The 18,762-nt window shown below is 46.4% G+C and overlaps 1 protein-coding gene across 50 annotated transcripts in view; it reads right to left on the reverse strand.

The window, feature by feature from the left end:
* Positions 1-18,762, reverse strand: part of SORBS1 (sorbin and SH3 domain containing 1) — a 233,980-nt gene that overhangs the window by 64,775 nt on the left and 150,443 nt on the right. For 27 of the 50 annotated variants that reach the window (XM_057506116.1, XM_057506117.1, XM_057506129.1 and 24 more), the window contains 4 exons: positions 12,213-12,382; positions 10,375-10,438; positions 8,505-8,579; positions 8,117-8,179 (listed from right to left, as the gene is read on the reverse strand). In XM_057506116.1, the coding sequence (XP_057362099.1) occupies positions 8,117-8,179; positions 8,505-8,579; positions 10,375-10,438; positions 12,213-12,382 (372 nt within the window). The remainder of the gene's footprint in view (positions 1-8,116; positions 8,180-8,504; positions 8,580-10,374; positions 10,439-12,212; positions 12,383-18,762) is intronic. The other 23 variants (XM_057506151.1, XM_057506164.1, XM_057506161.1 and 20 more) reach the window with 2 other exon arrangements.

The raw sequence follows: 18,762 nt of genomic DNA on the forward strand, positions 1-18,762 counted from the left end.
ATCTTCCTAGCCTGAATTCAGAATTCAACGAATACAGAATGAAGACCCAATCCCTTAAAATCTGTACCAACCTTAACAAAGCACATGAACTAACCTGCAAGCACAAGCCAAAGAATCCAACATAATGTGCAGGTGAGGAAATCCTTGTCTCTATGCAAATCATTTTAAGTTTCAGAGCAGAACAGACCAGATTAAATTGTGAAATTTAATAAAGCTGATACTGCTATTATTTTGAGTAAAGTATTATTCAAAGACAGCCTCTCTAACTATCACCCCATCTCCCCCCATTTTTACCTGTCCCTGGTCTCCCCAAGCCCACATAAAGGAAAAGCATCAGCTACCGAGTTATCTTTGCCCCTCTCTCTTTCCCTCACACCTTTGGCTTTAAGGATAAAACAGTCATTATAAAGCTGACCAAGGCTTAAGGTTCTTCTACCAATATAGCCAAGCCTTTCCCTGCTATAAACTGAGTATGTGAGCTTATTTACATTAATTTTTAAAAACAGGGCACAACAAAGAGAGAAAATGGTATCCAGAAACACATGTCTTGGAGTACTCTTCTGAAGATTTTGGCATTGCCTGTTTTTATTTTTTAACAGAACTTCTAGTTATACTAATAAAATGTCATGGTGCCAAAGGAAAAAAAATCAGCTTTGATGGAGATTTAATTGGAAAAATGGTGCCTGCCAAGTGAAAAATTAGTTTAGCTAGGAACCAAGATACGTACCAATTAAACTCCAGCCTAGCATTTAGCTCAAAACCATCTCTCTTTCTGAATCATAGAGAAATGACAGCCTATTAGTAGACAGTCAGGTGCAGGTTAATTTGTAACTACTATCTGGCTCTTGAAGTAAGAAGCAAAATTTTCATGGGGGGAAAGATGGTATTTAAATATTCTAGGATATTTTTTAAGAGCCTGAGCTCTTTAAACATATTTTTCTCCCTCGAGCTTTGTAATGTGGAATTTGAGAAGATTTGTTAGAAAAGAATGAGAAAGTTCTTATAATATGGAAAAAAAATAGCATGGCTTGGGGAGTTAAACAATTTATGTACTTTGTAAAGCAGAAGCAGTAGAAAAGACGGGGGTGAGGTAGGGCGGGGGGCTGGTGAAGGCAACCTAGAAGTCTGAATGGGTGTCCTTAAAGCTATTTCTTATTTGGTATAGGTGGAAAAAAAAATCTCACCTATCCTGGGTTAACACAGGACAAGAACATCTGAGTGAACAAATTTTCAATTCTCACAGTGCCCACAGGATCCAAGCCTGACACGTGGATTTCAGTATGGCTTTTAAGAGGGTAAAATGAAGTTGATGGACTCATCTGAACATTAGCTATTAGGATAAGTTCCAGGGGATGTATAATTTATTCTTTTAATTTTTTATGTTGGTCTTATAAATCTAATAGAAGAAAATTTTACCTACACTTATGAATAATAGCCCCCATTAGTAAGTGTAATATATTACACTATACATATATATAATATAATATTAAGTAGCAGATAATTTACTAACATCTAACTTAATCCTAGCAAAAACTCTTGGAGATACATCAATATCTCATCTTACAAAGAAATTATTTGTAATTCCCTTAACCAGGGAGGTTAAGAAAATTTGCTCTCATTCTCACAGTGAGAAAGAGACAACACAGGAATGGATTCAAGGTCTTCCTGACTCCAGGTCCCTGTGCCACCTCTAGGCTGTGACAGGGATCGGTGCTTTGTTCCACTGTTCAACCCAGCATCACCCGCCCCATCCTTGAAAAAACTGTAGCTATTCCGTTATAATTTTTATCATGGAATAGGCAGGGGGAGGGTGTTATTCTGAAATGCAAGTCATGCCCTACAGCATTGGCCATAATGACTTCCAGCCCTTGAAGCCTTTTCTCTGTTTTTCTGCATCATCTCCTCCCTGGTGACACTTAAGCAAGTTGTCTGTTTCCCCACCGCATTCCTAGCTTTCCTCTGGCTGGTCGCCACGGAAAATGGGTAAAACCAAGTCACCCCTGCTACATCGTCCACCTGCTGCTACTTGCTGCTTCTCCTGGCAGACTAAGTCCACACAGGGTAGGTGGGTGTGAAGTTAGAAATACCAATGATTGGGACAACTGGGCGTCAGGATCACCCTTCTGCATCTCTACACACTAGAGTCAGCCAAATGGAGTGTTTTTAATCACAGTTAAGACATATTAAACAAAACATTTCTCAAGTTGTCTATGAACACAGCCATTGCCTATGTCCCCAATCCTTCCCTTACTATTTCTCCAAGGGCTCTTTAAAGCTATGCCATGGTGGGTGCGGCTAAGCCAGGATCTTGTGACTCCTGCTCGGGGCTGACCCACATGCTGACAGTACCCCCCAGAGCCCCAGGGAGCGAACATCCAACCTTGGCAACAACACTCAGAACTTCCTGTGCTGGTGACTTCCAGGAAGCTCGAGCACTATGCAGGGGACTCATTCAAGGTGAATAACTCGTTTCTGGGCCGAAGGCCTCTGCGGGGCTTTGCCAATCCGTCCTCGGAGGCTTGATGTGGGGACGGCTACTCTCCTATAACTGCCAGGAGGCACATATTGCCTTGCGGCCACAGTGACTTTAAGTAAACTTCTAAAAATGACTTTTTCTGGGGTTTTTTTTGAGAATTTATAGTAACTTTAAAGACACTAGTGAAAATGCTGGTTGAGGCTGGTTGTTTTATGAAAAAAATATATAACTGACCAAAATGGGATGATGGGCAAAACGCAATATTTGCATAATCATTTGCCTATAGCAATTCAATTTTACTTTTATGCATTTCTTAAGCTTTTAAACTCATAATTATTTTTCTAACATCAACGGTTCACTTTTAACACAATCTTTTCCCACTGCTCAAATTAGTTCCTTCTCCTGATTTGCCCCACACACTTAGGAAGAAAAATAATCAGGGTGTCAAGATGGACACATACATAACACCCCACAAACAAAAACATTCCAAGAAAAAGAGAGATGTATGGGGAAGAGGGTACAAAGTCTAGGTGGGATGGGAGAGGAAGAATAAGCAGAAGGGGCAAGAGGGTGCGGTGGTCAGGAACGGTCCAGGGAGCTTGGAAAGTGCCCCAAGTGGCCTGTGTTCTAGTTAAAGGCAATCACATTTTATGGAATGAAAAAAAAGATCAATATAGCATGTAGAATAGCTATAGTAGACAAATTTGGGGAAAAAAATAGAATCCGAAGGAGAGGAGAATGAGGCAGAACAGGGAAGGAGTGAACAGAGTATAAACTGGGGAGGACCGGTGGGCTGGAGAAGACTCACCGCTCCCATCCGCCCCAGTGTCCAGACAGCGCCCTTGAAGGTGGAGAGGGAGTACGTTCTATAGTCTCTCAACTATCCTGCAGGCTCAAGACTTCTGCACTTGTGAGGCGGAGACCTGCTGGGCAGCTCAGTTAGGAGGGCAGAGGTGACTGCTGTGAGCAGCTCGGCTCCTCCTCTGGGCAGTACTAGCTGGCGTTTGGGCAGGAGGCACAGACCCTGGCCAGGCATCTTCACAATGGAGCTATTGCTTGAACTCAAGCAAAATAAGGCTATTCTTAGAAATCCTGTCAGACTGTAGAGGATTACTTTAACTCAAATACAGATTGCTAAGAAAATAAGCCTCCTAAATTCTGCCTGATGGCAGCCTCATCTAGGAATCAGGAGAAAGTTCAGTGGGAGAGATCACCATGCACAGGGTGTCACCTTATCCTGGGGAGGCCTTGAGGTGTCTTAAGTCACTTCACCAGAAGGTGGCAGTGGCTGCCGTCAGCCTGACTGGTGGATGAAGCATCCAAAAGCAAGGGGAAAAGCTGGTCTATGGGCTTTCACCCCCGCCTGGTATGACACCCCTTGACCCTGGCATGGCCAAATGGGTTCTGCGGGCCACAGACCATGAAGGAACACACCAGTCACTTAGTTTTGCTGCTCTGGAGGCATCGTTTGAAAATATCTTCCATTTTCTTGACATGATGCATGTCAAGAGGGCCAACACCATTTGGCCATGTTCAGAGGGGAATAGCTGGCTCTTTTGAATCTGGACTTGCCACTCTCGTTCTGTATTCTAATCCCCAAAATTGCACTGATGAGTTCATCTTCTTCCTCTTTTGGGAGGGAAGAAAGGTGGTATTGCTCCATTCTAGTGATTCGCAGTCCTGACCATATGTCAGATCACTTGGGGAGATTTCCTAATTTCGTGTTTCCAAGCACCATCTGGGGCGACTCCAGCTCAGTGGAATGCAATATGACTGGATTGGAAGCAAAATTTGGCATCAGAGAGCCCTTGGCAAAGGGACAACCACGAACAGAGTGTGCTTGGAGAGGGAAAGGTAACAGAGCAGCAGAGACTAAGTAAAAGCCCATGCTTGGGGCCCTCCACAGACCTGGGTTTGAATCCTGGCTTTGCCACTTACTGTGTGATCCTGCACAAATGACTTCAACTTTCTGAGCCTTACATCCCTCATTGATAAAAGGAGGACCTATCTTGTAGGGCTGCCAGAAGGAGGAAAGTGAGATAAGAACTGGTATTTGGCGAGGGCTCAATAAATGGCAGTCGCAGCAGCCACTGTGGTGGTTATGCTACAGGCTGTGGTGTGAGCCGCCACACTGCTGTTTCCCAAAGCAGGAGGCAGAGGAAGCGGCTGCAGCAGCACTTCTGAAGCTGCTTCTCCACAGCTGTTCCTCTCCCTCTGCTTCAGGGTGCCTGCAGACCCACCTCGCAGCCCCTCCGCCGTCGGGGAACAGCGCTGGGTGGACCTGCCTCAGTCCCCGACGTCCCCTAGCCCCACCTCGCAGTCTTTCCCACCTCGCAGCATCTCAGACGCTGGGGAAGGCCATTCGCTTTTACAGGAGAGAATGGAGTGTCTTCACAGATGAGTAGCTTTGGGTCAGAGAGGAAGGAGTAACGGGGAAGAGGAAAGTTTCAAGTGAAGGCTGAAAAAGAGAAAGTAAAGCTCACTTGCTCAGCCTTACTTGACAGTTATTCCCAAGGGGTTTCTGGTAAATCATTTTTATTTTTGGTATCCTTTCTAGTGACCAGGGTATATAGTGAAATTATAAGAAGTCTCCTGGATCCATTGTGCTCTTCCTAAGTTTCCTACCCCAATTTTTCCCAACTATCTCATGAAAGAAAGAGCACTTACGGAACACTGCTCCTGCATGGGGTGGTCTCACAGATTGTAAAATGGTTGGAAGTGACTGTTCTTTTTTGGAATTTACAGGTTCCTTTAAAAGCATATTTTTAAATCTCACTGATTAAGATGCTTCTATTTATCTTCTGAAAGTCTGGTCAGAAGTTTACTTTTTCACTGTAGCTGGGGGAAAAGAAGAAGGTGGCTAAACTGGCATAAATAAGCTTTCACACAGGCCTTTACTATTTAGGAGAATCAGCTTTGAGACACACAGAAATGTCTTTTTTATACTATGTAAACAACTAGATTTTAGAGAGTGGCTGCAGCCCTTCGGCTAGGTTTGGATAGGTTTATCGCAAATAATTCTAGTTTCAAGTTCTGAGATCAAACAAAACAAAACAGCTCCGCCTGCCCCCCAGCAGCAGGTCTCCTCCCCCAGGGGACAGACTACAGAATGACAGCGCTCACGTCTCAGGGAAACTATTCTTAATGCTCATTAAAATCTATGGGTAGAGCCTTGGTTAGGTGCTAATCTGTCTCTAACCCCTTTCTTTGAAATTCAGACATAAACCTGTCCCATGTTAGGAAGGGTGTGCAGAGGCCAGGGCTGAGGAGGACCCGCTGGAGAGCACAGACATTAAAAAAACAAGCTAGAGAATCTCCTAATACCTAAAAAAAACCTAAAATAAAAATAATACATTTTTAAAGTGATCTAGCATAAAATGCTTTATTTTACTCAGTTATAAAGCGCCTTTAACTGAATACGTCTGTGACCTATGTCTGGCTCTGTCATCTACGCAAGAGTGGGGGCGAGAGAGAGAATCTACCCTATTTTTAAAAGATCTCTGGGGAAGAAGAGTTCTTAGAAACTTGTGTTAAAGTCTAATCATCTTGGTTATTATGAATCTTTTGTATCCAATCTAATTTTTTCCTTTTATCTTTTTATTCTTTAAGACAATTTCTTCCTTTCTGGTATTTGAAAATAAAAAATAATGAGGTCTGCTTCCTAAAATATAAGTGAAGAGTTATCATGTCATCCCTTACTGTTTATGCCTCAAGGCAAAATAATCCCGATTCCCTCTTGGGCCTGGCTTGATGTACGGCACAAAGCAGACGCCACTGTCAGCCAGGGTTGCTGGGTGTGACAGCTGATGACCCGGCAGCTCTGGATGTGAGGCCACAAAACCCCGCCTCAGACCAACAGCCAGGCAGACTGTGGAAGCTGGCCCTGCCGGTCACAGGCCTACGGCGTTCTTCAGGTCTGACGGGAGTCACTGTTCTTCTCAGTCACAGGACTTCCCCAGGTGGCCTTCCTCTGCCTGTGTTTATAGGATTCTATGCTTCCAGCTGGGTGCTTGTCATCTTCCCTAGAAGGAAACCTATCTTATGAGCAGGTTGGGTTCTCAATTCCAAATAAAGCACAGTCAAAAACTGCATTTGGTAAAAATTAACAGAAGAAAGATTTCTCCATCATCCACCTTAGTCAGTTGTTTCTTAAGTGATGCTTCTGACTAGACTTGGCAAATCAAGAAAAATATGTTATCTCAACACCAAACAGATTCCTGTTGGTGGAAAGGAGGTCACTGACTCAAGTAAAATCACCAGCTTCTAGTTTTTCAAGACTGGGTTTATTTGGGAGATTTTTCTTTTCATTCAAAATAGGTCCCAGGCATGAAATGGAAATCACAGGATGGAGACCCAAAACAGAATACAGTACTTTAACTAAAACTGTATCTAACACATCCCAGAATGTCATCTATGGTAAGCGATCAACACAAGTTTGGTGAATGACTGAATGGGCCATACAAATGAGGAGGACTGTGTAGGATGGTTTGCTGGGCTCACTGAGGAGCATCATGGTGGCGGCTCTAGGCTTCAACCCTGGAGAAGAACTCTAGTACCAGGGTCCAAAGGCTTCACTCATTAACATTCTCCTGGTATGGACACTAAGGTCCCACTGTGTGCCAGCAAGGTTTTCTGTGGCTTTCTAGACAGGTGCTCTGGCAACTGCCATCACACTGGGCTTAGTGTGGTGAAGTGGCCTCATCTAATTCCCTGCCGGATGGGAACTTTTGAGAACAGAGGACATGTCTTATTTGCGGCACTATCCTGAGTTTCAAGAACAGTGCATGGCACATGCAAGTGCTTAATATACTTGAATGAATGAAGTTCAGAGAGCTCAACATCTCATCCTCAAAGAATATATAGTGAAATTTCTTCCTGCATATCCCATCCACTCCCTTCTGAGTCACTCATCCAAAATCAGACAATCCCTGGGTCTAGGATTAATTCTAAGGATGTTGCCCTTAATTCACCTTCTAGAACCTTCTTTGACACCTAGACTTTTTGCTCCAGTAAAGACTATCTCCTAGGTACAAGTATGGCCATCCACCCCAACAGGTCCAAGTTCCTAGGAGCTCTTTAGTGTTTTTAAGCTCAGCCCAAACCCTTATTTTCGAGAGAGAATATCTGCCTCCATGACTGAACCTCATACCTGGATACCTCTTTGGGAATTCCCTATCAAAGATACACACCCTGAGGACCCACACGGAGGGGCCCAGTGATGAGTTACTTGCACATATAGGAACTGGGTAAAATTTCTGTTGCTGACAGAAATCTTGCTGCCCATCAGCCATAAGGACTCTGCCTCCTTGAGTCACTGCTTAGCCATCAGCACCAGATTCAAAGGCCTGGGTACCTGGCTATGGGTGGCTTTCCCCAGAGCCCCATGTGTTCAAAGCATTATAATTAAGCTATTCTGGCTACTCCATTAATCATGTAAAACTCCAAGGGAATAGGATTAAAATACCATCCATCCAGACTCAGGTCATACAGTCAGCAAGGAGCGAGGCACAACCACAAAACACAAAGTTAGAGGGCAGCAAATGCCTGGGAGATGGCCCTGAGCCACTAGGAAAAGCTCCAAGGGGAAAAAGAAAATAACAGCACTGGTACAAAGAGAGCACATGATTTTCCTTTAATTACCTTCTGATTTAGGACTAGGAGTAGATGCTGGGAACAGGTAGGTAGGAGTGTAAGGATTGTCGTCTGTAGCAGAGAAAAGCAGTGAATTTTGAAACTGTCCACCGTGAAGTGGAGGAACTGACAAATCCCCAATTGACTCTTTTGAATGACTGATTACTTATTTTAGTTTTATTAAAGCACATGGCATCACACTTAAAACGAGATTAATGAATTAGAAAGGACTTAGTTATTTTAACGTAGCACATCATGCAAATGAGTGAAATAAAAATTCCACCAGGCAAAAATGACTATAAAAACAAAATCTAAAAGCCAAATTTTATTCCTACATGGAACTATAAGAATTAATTTAAGGCTAGGACAACAGATACACTGTCTAAGTTTATGGTACCTTCAGAATTTTGCTGGATTTCAGGAAGTTCAGGGAATTTGTACGTAGGGAAATAAGGGTTTTCTTCAGGAGTGTCTAGGCAGAGGAGCAGGTTTGGGAGAGAGAATAGAGGAAGATACAAATGGAGAGAATGAATGAAAAGGAATCCACACACAATACAGGCTCCTTGAATTCTGGAATATACCAAGCTTCACTTGCAATGTGAAAGAAACTGAAACCGCTTTAAAAAATCCAGTCCTTTTGCCTGAATTACTGAGACACATCTAAAAGGATAATATCATTTCTCTTCCTGGACAAAAAATTACACATATACAGGCTCTAGTAAGCACAAAGGATTTAGCACAAAGCTTCAAGTTTTCATCTTTTATAGGCAAAAAAATACCAAGTTTGTGAATAAATAAATATGCAATGAAAACACGATTTTTTTTTTTTAATCAAAGTGTGCTGTGGATATTAAAATCCAGGCAAACAAGTAAACTTTTAAAATTTGTCAAATACCTCTGTCTACCATCAGGGCAGGTCATTTTGTTTAGAATTTGTTGTAATGTACATTGAGCTAGTAACTATGACAGGGGAGGGCCAATGCTGCCTGTAGGCTGGGGGAAGAATTACACATTTTTCACATGTGCACCTCTGTCTCAGCATTTGGGCTGCCAAAGCCAGGCCTAAAGGTGATAGAGACATACATGCACATGGAGGAAATGGACTTCAGCTTTACAGAATGACCAGAGGAACTGACAGCATCCAGAGATGCAGCCTTTAGCATCACCACTTTGATGGAGTTCCTCCACCCAACCCTTATGGATGGATTCACTATTGATTTAGAAACATCAAACACTGAGCATCTCAATGTTCAGACAGGCTGAAGAGGGTCACAGCCAGATTCATTCTGAACACCGCAGGAGCTAATTACCAGCGCCGTTAGCTCGCATCCACAGCCGATCAGAGAGGCTGGTTATTTGCAGCTCAGGCCAACACTGGCCACTACACTTTTTCTTTGCCTTCATGTGTCATCCGTGCCAGGCGGCCAGACTGGATTTGGCCCCAGGAAAGGATCAGGTGCTCTGCCCACAGGAGGAGTGGTACCCTTTCCATGGCGCAGGGCACTGGACCTGCCCGAGCACTGGCCTGGGGCTCTCCCACAATGCTGGGTCACCTGCTGACAGCCCAGAGGGCCCAGTTTGGAAGTGCTTCTCTTCTAGCTTGAGCAGGTTTTGGTGTGTGAGCACTTGACTGACTCTCAGGACTGTCTGCCAAGTGCTGGCTCCCAGCTGAGGAAGATTATTTTTCATATTAACACTGCCTTACAGGTGCACCATGCACTCTACTTAATAAGGCAGAATTTGCTCTTATGTGGACCCCTCCAACATCCCTTGGAGGAAGGAAGTGGGACAAACATAGATCTGCCAAAGGTCACAGGAGTGCTTGGGAGACTGAACCCAGGTGAGAACAATTTGCTCCTTTTCCAGTTCAGGGCTTTCTCAACTGGCTGCGCCTATGAGGCAGTCATGGGCTGACACAAGGTGGCGCACCTAAAGCTGGAAGCAGGTGGGAGCTGGAGCTGCTCCCGTCCCTGGCAGGCAGACGCTGAAGCGGAGGCAGAGGGCTCGGCTCAGCCTGCTGCATCCCACGACACCTGGGAGGGAGGACCTGAGAGCTGACCTCAAACCTCACATGCGAGGCAGGCGCACAAGTCACTCGCCTCCTTCTCTGCTCTGAAGGTGCTCGGCTGGGCTCAGGCCCGCCAGATGCCGAATGAGGGTGAGCTGCAGAGCCTAGTCTTCTGACATCCTAGCAAAGGGAGCTCAGGCCCTCACTGCAAAGGTCAACAGAGGAGCCCAGCACAGCTTCTACACATGAAAATCAGTACCTCTGTTCAGCTTGTGGATCTGCTTAAACATCGTCTTGTACCAGTCTTTTGATCTCTCAGTGTTCTGGAGAAAAACAAAGGCAAAGAGAAAAATAAAATGGAAATCTTGGCACATTTCAGAACTTCCATGATTATAAAATGCCAATGGAAAGTGACAACATCTTAAGTCCAAACTCCCATAACTCTCTACATCTCTGTGATCCCACATGTAAATATTTTTTAAAAATACAAAACAGGAGAAAGAACGAACAAACCAAGAGATTCAGGCCTGAATCTGCAGAGTAGTATTTGGCTAAAAGAATGAAGATCTAGGGGGGCAAAAAAAAAGAGGGGATAAGATCCACTCGAAATGTGTCTGTTCTTATATAATTTTTAAAAGTTTCACTTTTAAAGAGAATCTCTCTCCATACATGGATGACTAAACTGAAGTAAAGCCTCCTAGGGACATAAGAGATGAAGAATATTTGCTTATCAGGCCATGCCCCCATCCAGGTTATTTTGTAAGTGTATTATCTAAGTCACCTTGTATAGGGACAGACTTAGAACACATACATTAAAATGTAACCCATTATAGCAGCCAATGCCAGAGAGTTCTCATCCTAGCCACAAAGCTGGGCTGTTTTTATTTTAAGATAAAAATAAAACAAGAAAGGGGACAGATACTGGGTGGTTAGATCAGATATTTTCACTCCCACTTCACAGATAAGGAAATGAGATACAGAAGGTCACACTGAATTGCCTGAGATCACAGAGCTGAGAGGAGGTGAGTGGGAGTGCCACCTCACACGATGGTCAGGGGCACGGGCTTGGGAGTTGGACAGACAGCTCCAGCACCCCCAAGTTGTGCAATCCTGGGGAAGTCATGTATCCCACTGAGTCCCTGTCTCCTCACCCAGAAAATGGGAATGATATTAGTAACCATCTTGTAGAATGAAAGATGTTTAAATGAGATGATGCACTCAGCAAATAGTAGCTGCGATTCCTAGTAACAATTCTCTACTTATTATTATAATATATGAATTATTGCTTAGGACCAGACACTGGTTCTTTTGAGGCTTAGCCCACACTGCTTCAATTGGTCTCCTCCAAAGGGAAAAAAAAAACAAAACAGTCTACTAAGCAGAAACTGTACAGAAACCACAGCTAGTGTTTTGGTAGGCACATGGAGAAGAAAGGAATTCACCCTAATCCAGTTTCAAAAGTCAGGCTTGCCTTGAGTTCTTTAGGGCCTATGAAAGGCCGGCATGCCTGTACAACAGAGGAGAGCTGGGCACGGCAGCCTCAAGACCCACTCTGTTCCGGAGGCTTTGGCAGGCTGACTCCATTCTGTGGGTCCTACAGAGCCTTCTCCCCTGCTGGATGATGAGCCATCCAGGGGAACTGTTCCCTGAGCCTGTAAACAGGGAGCTTGAGGCTCACACTCTCCCCAGGGTTCTCTAGTCCTGGACCAACACTTTCTGACTGAGCTCCACAGAAGAGCATAGAGACTGGGGAATGCTGCCCACGACATCCCCCGCTGAACTCACACATGCTGAAGCCTCTCAGAAGATAGGCTTCAGACAGACCTGTCTGCCTTTGTCCCACTCTGCTTTTCCCCATATTCGAGTAGCCTTTTCTCACAAGGCTTATGGACACCTAACATAAGCTTATGGGAAAAGCTGCTACACACTGAGCCCAGCACCAGGGTGGGCTTGGAAGGCTGGCCCTCAGTAGGCTTTGAGAGTAGGCGGGGCTGAGAACCTCCTCATGAGGCCTTTGCAACCCACAGATGGGGTTCACATGCACTCAGGGGTGTACACTTCTCACTGGCCTGCAGACTTCTAGGTCAGTGTTCATACCCGAAGTGGGATGCCCACATCATCCATGGACACATTGCTTAGGTCCTGAGTGCTCTTAGCCACCCGCCTGTCATCCTTTGACCTTTGTTCAGCAGCCCTGCCAGGTGAGGTGGGTTTTTCCTGGGTTGGTGCTGGGACCTGCTCTCCCACTCTTCTTTCTGAGACAGGATCTAAAAGTGAAAAACTATTGTTAGCTGAAGCTCTTCTGATGGCTGCAAGGCAAAAACACCCTCCCAAACAATGCATCTGGGGGAAGTATGTTTATTAATTCTCAGTTGGCATGAGTTTTGCTTATGGTAGGTGTCAGCAAACTACGCCTGGCCACCTGTTTCTGCAAATAAAGTTTTCTTGCAACACAGTCACACCCACTTGCTCACATATTATTTATGGATGCTTCTGAGCTACAATATTGGGCAGAGCAGAGTAGCTGTGACAGAAAACATGCAGCCCATGAAGCCTAAAATATTTACCATCTAACCCTTTAAAAAAAATTTGCTGACAGCATTTTAAGTGCCCTGCAGAAGTGTGCAACTGGTGTTGCAGACATCTGAGTAGTTCTGACAGTTCTAGCAATTCAGGGAGCAGGTAAAACCACAAGGAAGTAGCCAAATGCTACTTGGAAGTTGTTTCATCTCCTGGAAGCCACTTAACTTTGAGTGTCTGCATTTTCTCCTCCAAAAATGAGGCTAACACTTCCACTGGCAAACTTGCAGCAATGCTGGATATGAACCTAACCAGATAACTAATGCTGAAGTGCTCAGAAAGCTGTAAGCTGCTAAGTGCACAACAGAGTTTATGTGATTCAGGATGGGAGGTTACAGAGAGCTACTAAACACACCATGTGTGGTCTACAGATTACACAATTACATAGTATAATCTGCTATCCCAAGCCATGTCACTTATTTATGGGAAGGCATTTACTAATAGGTACCTGCTGTGTGCTTTGCTCACATGCCATGGGGGTAAACCGTTCAGAGCCCTAGCCTTCAAGCTGATGACCCAGTGGGCAGAAAGAGCAAGAGAGTCCGCAGTGAGCGTGCAGGGTGACCAGCCATCCAGCTCAGCTGAGGAATGGAGGTTCAGGGCCCACCCCTCAGAGGAGGAGTCAGCCAGACAGTCAGAAGTGAAGGGTGTTCTTGGCAGAGGGAACAAACAGAAGCACATGCAAGGAAGGCGGCCACCTCTGAACTACTCCGAGCTTATTATGTGCCACTGTGCTAAACTCTTCATTATATGTCATCTCAGTTTATCTTCTCAATAACCCTGTAAGGAGGAAACTATTATCATCCCTCCATTTATTTTTTCTTTTTTAACAGTTGAGGGAACCAAAGCACACAGAAGTTAAAGTAACGGGCCTGAGGTCACACAGCCAGAAAATGGCCAAGCTGGGATTCGGACTGGCGGCCCCCTGACTCCAGCAGGTCGCTCTGAACCATAGCCTGTCTTGCCTCTTTAGAGAGAGTACCACGGTTTTGAGCCTGGCCTCATCCAAACAGAGAAGTCTGGAAACAGAACTTGTTGGAAGGCAAAGAGAGACGGTTGCTTCCATTTAGCCCTACCACCTTGGAGAAGACAGTGAGATAGTCAAACAGAAGTGCCCTAGAGACCCCCAGAAGAAATGTGGGAGTGCAGCCCAGGCGAGAGGTCCCAGCAAGAGTGCTGTTCTGGGGCCACCAGCACACAAGCAGTGGCTGAAGTCCAGGAGGCAGAAGAGCCCAGAGGAGAAGGTAAGTGGGAGCAGAGTCAGGGCTGAATCACACAGTGAGGATGTCACACTTACAGGCTGAAAAGCAAAAAAAGGATTCCCCAAAAGGATGCTCGAGCCACTGGAGGCACAGGAGGTGAATCAGAAAGGGAAAGTGAGGTGTCCCCGGAGCCACAGAGTGTAGATGCCCTAGAAGTGTAGAAGTGGGCAGCTAAATACGTCACTCAGTCAGTAAATAAAGCTGAAGCAGAGGAGGCATTAGGTCTCGCAACAGGAGAGTCAAAGGACTGCTCTGAGGGAGCAAATTTCAGGGGGCAGTGGGGCAGAGATGCCAGGCTGCAGGGGAAAGAATGAATGTGGGAGCAGGCAGTGGCACCAGCCGTAGAGAGGGAGGTCGGCACTCAAGGAACGAGACAGCAACCAGAGAGGTCCAAAGATTAGGAGGCAAAAAGGTTTAGGCCAAGGACATCTAAAGTCCTACATATAGCCGTATGGTGAGACCGGAGGGGACAGAGATGGGCCCTGGCAAGGAGTGTGAGCTCAGCAGGCAGCCACTGCTTGACGAAGAGGCTCTTCAAGAAAGGAAAAGGTGTGGGGTGCTGGCTAGAGGCCTAAAATCTTGCAAAAAGCAGGGACCCAAGGCTCCATGCAATGCTATGCCAAAGTCGGAGATGTGCGTTTGTGTGTGGGGAGGATGGGGAAGCGGGGACATGCTGTATCAGCTCACTCAGGTTGCATGACTCGCACAGCCGACTTGATGCAGTGACTCCACCCAGGTTTCCAACTAACTCTGGAAATGCATGCTCATTTTCGACTGCAGAACAATTTCTAATCATTCTGTGCGAGACTCAGCTTAGCGAGTGCTTCGGAAAACCCTGACCCCAGCCATCATCACCGTATGCTTTTAAAGGATGTTAAGGCCACACTGGCTTCATGGATGAGTTCTCGTGCTCCCAGCAAATTCCAACAGGAGGCCAAGGATTTGGCAGGAAGCCGGAAGTGCAGGGGGGTTTCAAGTTACCCAAGCCTACCCTTCCTATGGCTCTGCTGAGCACCCTCCTCCCACCTGGAGGCTCCTGAGTGTGATCAAGAAGCAGCCAGTGAGGTTGATTTCAGGTTGCCTCACCGGGTGCTTGGAGGTGCTCACACCTTCCTCTTTAACATCATCTCTTATGAAGAGGAGGAGGAAGATCACAGACATGTCATTCTCCAGGTTTCCAGGCCCAGAGATATTTTTTTTTTAAACTGTTAGGGCAGGTGGCTCCAACACCACCACTGAACTGCAAAACTCAGGCTGACAGTCCATGGAGTTGTTCCAAAGCTGCCAGAATCCCTTTTGATCTATAAAAATTAGTCCTGAATTATTTTACTTTGGAAGCTTGTGATCATATGATTCATGACCAGTGGATTTCAATACTAAGGGCTGAAATGCAGCCTCGAAGAAAAAATGTTTCTTTATATAGTGAAAATCCAAGTGTGGAGGAAGTAAAGGTTCCTGTGGCCCGGATTCCCACCCCACCCTGGTCAGCTTGCTCACTACACATGTGGGTATTACGTTGTTATTGACTCTATATAAAGAGCTCCGCCCAGTGCTCTGGGCAACACAGTGGCACGGCCACATGGCTGCTGCATGGCTGCAGGGGAGCAGAGACTGGAGTGGTGGCAGCGCTGAGGGCAGAGACTGAGATGGCTGTGGTGCAGAGAGGCCCAGAGGCAGAGACCAGCTTGCTGCCTGCAGACTCACTCGAGTGGACAGGATTCTAGTGACTAACCTGCCACGATGGGAATGAAGCTGGGTATAAACCCTTTCACCCCAAGAACATTCCACTGTCATTTTTTCAGTGTCACTGAATTCACAGTGAACTTGTTCGGGGCTGAAACCCTTTGGCAAGACACCAAGTAACACTTTATTGTGCCCTGTAGGTGACAGGGCCACCCTTTGACTTCCATGTTACAATGTAGGCTTACTGCTTGTGGGTAAAATTGTAATATTTCCAGAATATCTCGCCTGGCTTTAGTACATCTGCATATCAATACACGTTCAGAGGCGGAAAGAAGTATGGCTTTAGGGCATTTTCATCATTCCTCAGGGGTGGAGAGAAGTTCATCTCCACATCAATGGGTAATTATCTGGGCAAGGAGGGCTCATCTGTACCCGGGAGGTGAGCGGAGGGCTGTTTTTGCTGCTGCAGGAGCAGGAGAGAGAGATGGGCCAGACGGCAGTTCGTAAGCCATAAACGGGTTTTAAACTTTATTTCTCCCTTTGACTGATTTTGGTTTTTAGAGGTATTTTGCCCTGGGATTTCCTTTCCCCGGATTTACACTGCTGTTTCTCACCAGGCAGATACTGATCCCTCATATGACATTCTAGAGTATTTCCTTCTATTTTTATACTGTGCTTTGAAAAGGAAGGTCCTGGGAAGGACCACTAAATAAATGATGATGCTGACAACCTCGGACAGGCCTCAGTGTTCACGGGAGGTGGGAAGCTTCCCTCTTCTTCACACCCAAAGCTCTGTGCTGGTGGACTCCCCCAGTGCTAACACTTCCCTCAGGAAGGGAGGCATGGCCTCTCTACCCCCTGGGGCAGCACCTCTATCTTAGCCCTTGTTTTCTCTGTCTACCCAAGGGGACCATGAAGCCAAACATGTGGGCCTCATTCCCACAAGAATCCCATTGAAATCCATTATGGCGGGGGAGGCTGGTAGTCCTACACTGCCCACACCACAGGTGCGACAGGCAAAGCCTCCCTTGCCCCAGGGCACTGAGTGCAGAGCCAGACCAGCCCGCCCACCTGCTCGCCCCCTTCAGGAGCTTCTCAACAAAATGGTGCTGCCTCTTTTTAAGTGAAGACTAACACTTAGTGAGCACTACTTCATGTCCTGTTCTATCAAACACCATTAGTGCATCTGTCCCCAAACGAGGATGGAAGCATCAGGCTTATTTTAGAGCCAAGGACGTGGGGCCTGAGCCTGTCAGCAGGGGCAGAAGCCCTGATACTCACACAGCACCACCCAGTGTGCAAGGCACACTGCCCCTTCCTGTTGCGCAGGATCCTCTTGGAGGCAGGACAAGTATTAGCATCCCCATATGGCCCCCTGGGGAAACTGGCTCAGAGAGATAATGTCATTCACCCAAGGACAAATAGCTATAAGAGGGCAGGGCCAAGACCCATCTCTGGGTCTCCTAACTTGTGTTAGGGGGCCTCTTTCATCTAGTTCACTACTCCTTTCCAAATCCCAAAGGTAGAAAGGGGCCCACAGGAGACACCCACCCTGTTTTCAGCAACCTTGGCTGGAGCCAGGGAGTGAAGTGGGCTGGGGTGTGGCAGCGCCAGAGGGGGCAGCAAAGGGCACCTTGTGCTCAACCACAGCCTGTCCAGGCCCTGTGGCCAAGCCCAGATAAAGCTGAGAGGATGAGAGAGCCCCATGTTCCTCCCTGCTGGGCCCTCCGCAAGTCACGAGGACAGCAGGAGGGTGAAGGAACACCGAGATCAGGAGCAGCTGCTCAGAAAACTGTGGCTTTTGTTTTGTAATCTACCAGATCAGGGTTTCTTAACCCTGGAGTTCATGAGTATCTGCAAATCTACCCCATGCATGTTTACCCACATGTGACATTCTCTAGAGAATGAATCTGCTTTTATTAGAGTCTCCAAGTGAGTCCACCCCCCAAAAATGGCCACAAACCGTCACACCACACCATGAGCAGCTCACAGGCAGCAGTTCCCTGATATGGCCCCAGAGCCTGGCTCAGTGCCTGACATTAAGTCGGCACTCAATAAAATCAGAATTGAATCCATGGAGGCACCTTCTGATAACAGTCCCTGGCATCTATCAAGCATTTAATAAGTGCCGACGCTCAGTGCTCGGCTGTTTATAGCAGAATCTGTGAAGCACTATCGCATTCACCATTCAACACTTAAAAAGAGTGATCTGTGGTTTAGTTCATTAGTAACCTGCCTAAGATTGCACCATTAGTAAACAGTAGAACCAGGATTCAAAGCAGAATGGCTATAAGCAAGGCATGATGAAATGATTGGACATTCCCATTCCTGGGATTCCTCATGATTTGGACCTACGTGTCTGTCCCTGCCCACCCCGACTTGTCCCAGTCCTGTGCAAGCTACCGGGGAGGGAGACCTGATATCTGACCACAATTGCAGTCACTCCCCACCATCAGTCCTTGGTGAAACTTGCCACTCCAGCGTGCTCAGTACAGAGGGCAGCATCAGCCTCACTGGGGATCCACTGAGAACTGCAAATTCTCACCCATACCCACTCAACCTTCACCTCTGGAGCTGTGGCCTGAGAATCTGGGTTTTAACCCACTCTCCAGGAGATTCTGATGCCTGCTCAAGGTCAAGAAGCAGTGCTCTCACACCTGCTTCCAGGCCCACACCTGCATCCACCACCCCAGCGTTGTTTGCCGGCATTATCTGCCACCCAAAAAGAAAAGAACTTGCCCCCATTCCCCAACCCCAACTGGTCACATCCTAGAAAGCAGACAGCAGCAACAGAAAGGTGGCTTCTTCAGCAAAGCCTGCCATAAACACTCCATCTAAAGCTTAACTCTTTGTTCTTTTTATTCAGAATATCCTGTTCCTACCCACTGAGGCATGCAACACAGCTCTGCAGGGCATGTTTCCCAGTCTGGGTCATTTGTCTCATCTGCCCCCAGCAGCCTACAAGCTGCAGGGAGGCAAGAGCCATGCCTGTTCTCATCGGCCTTGCAGTCCAGTGACAGACAGAGTCCCCAGCATCACAGGAGCTCCTAAGGCTTTGCTGATCGGGAGGTGACCAGAAGGTGGCTTTCACAGGAACAGGGGCTAATGGGTAAATAAATATT

This window comes from Manis pentadactyla, chromosome 8 (assembly GCF_030020395.1).
Source record: "Manis pentadactyla isolate mManPen7 chromosome 8, mManPen7.hap1, whole genome shotgun sequence".
Lineage (NCBI taxonomy): Eukaryota > Metazoa > Chordata > Mammalia > Pholidota > Manidae > Manis > Manis pentadactyla.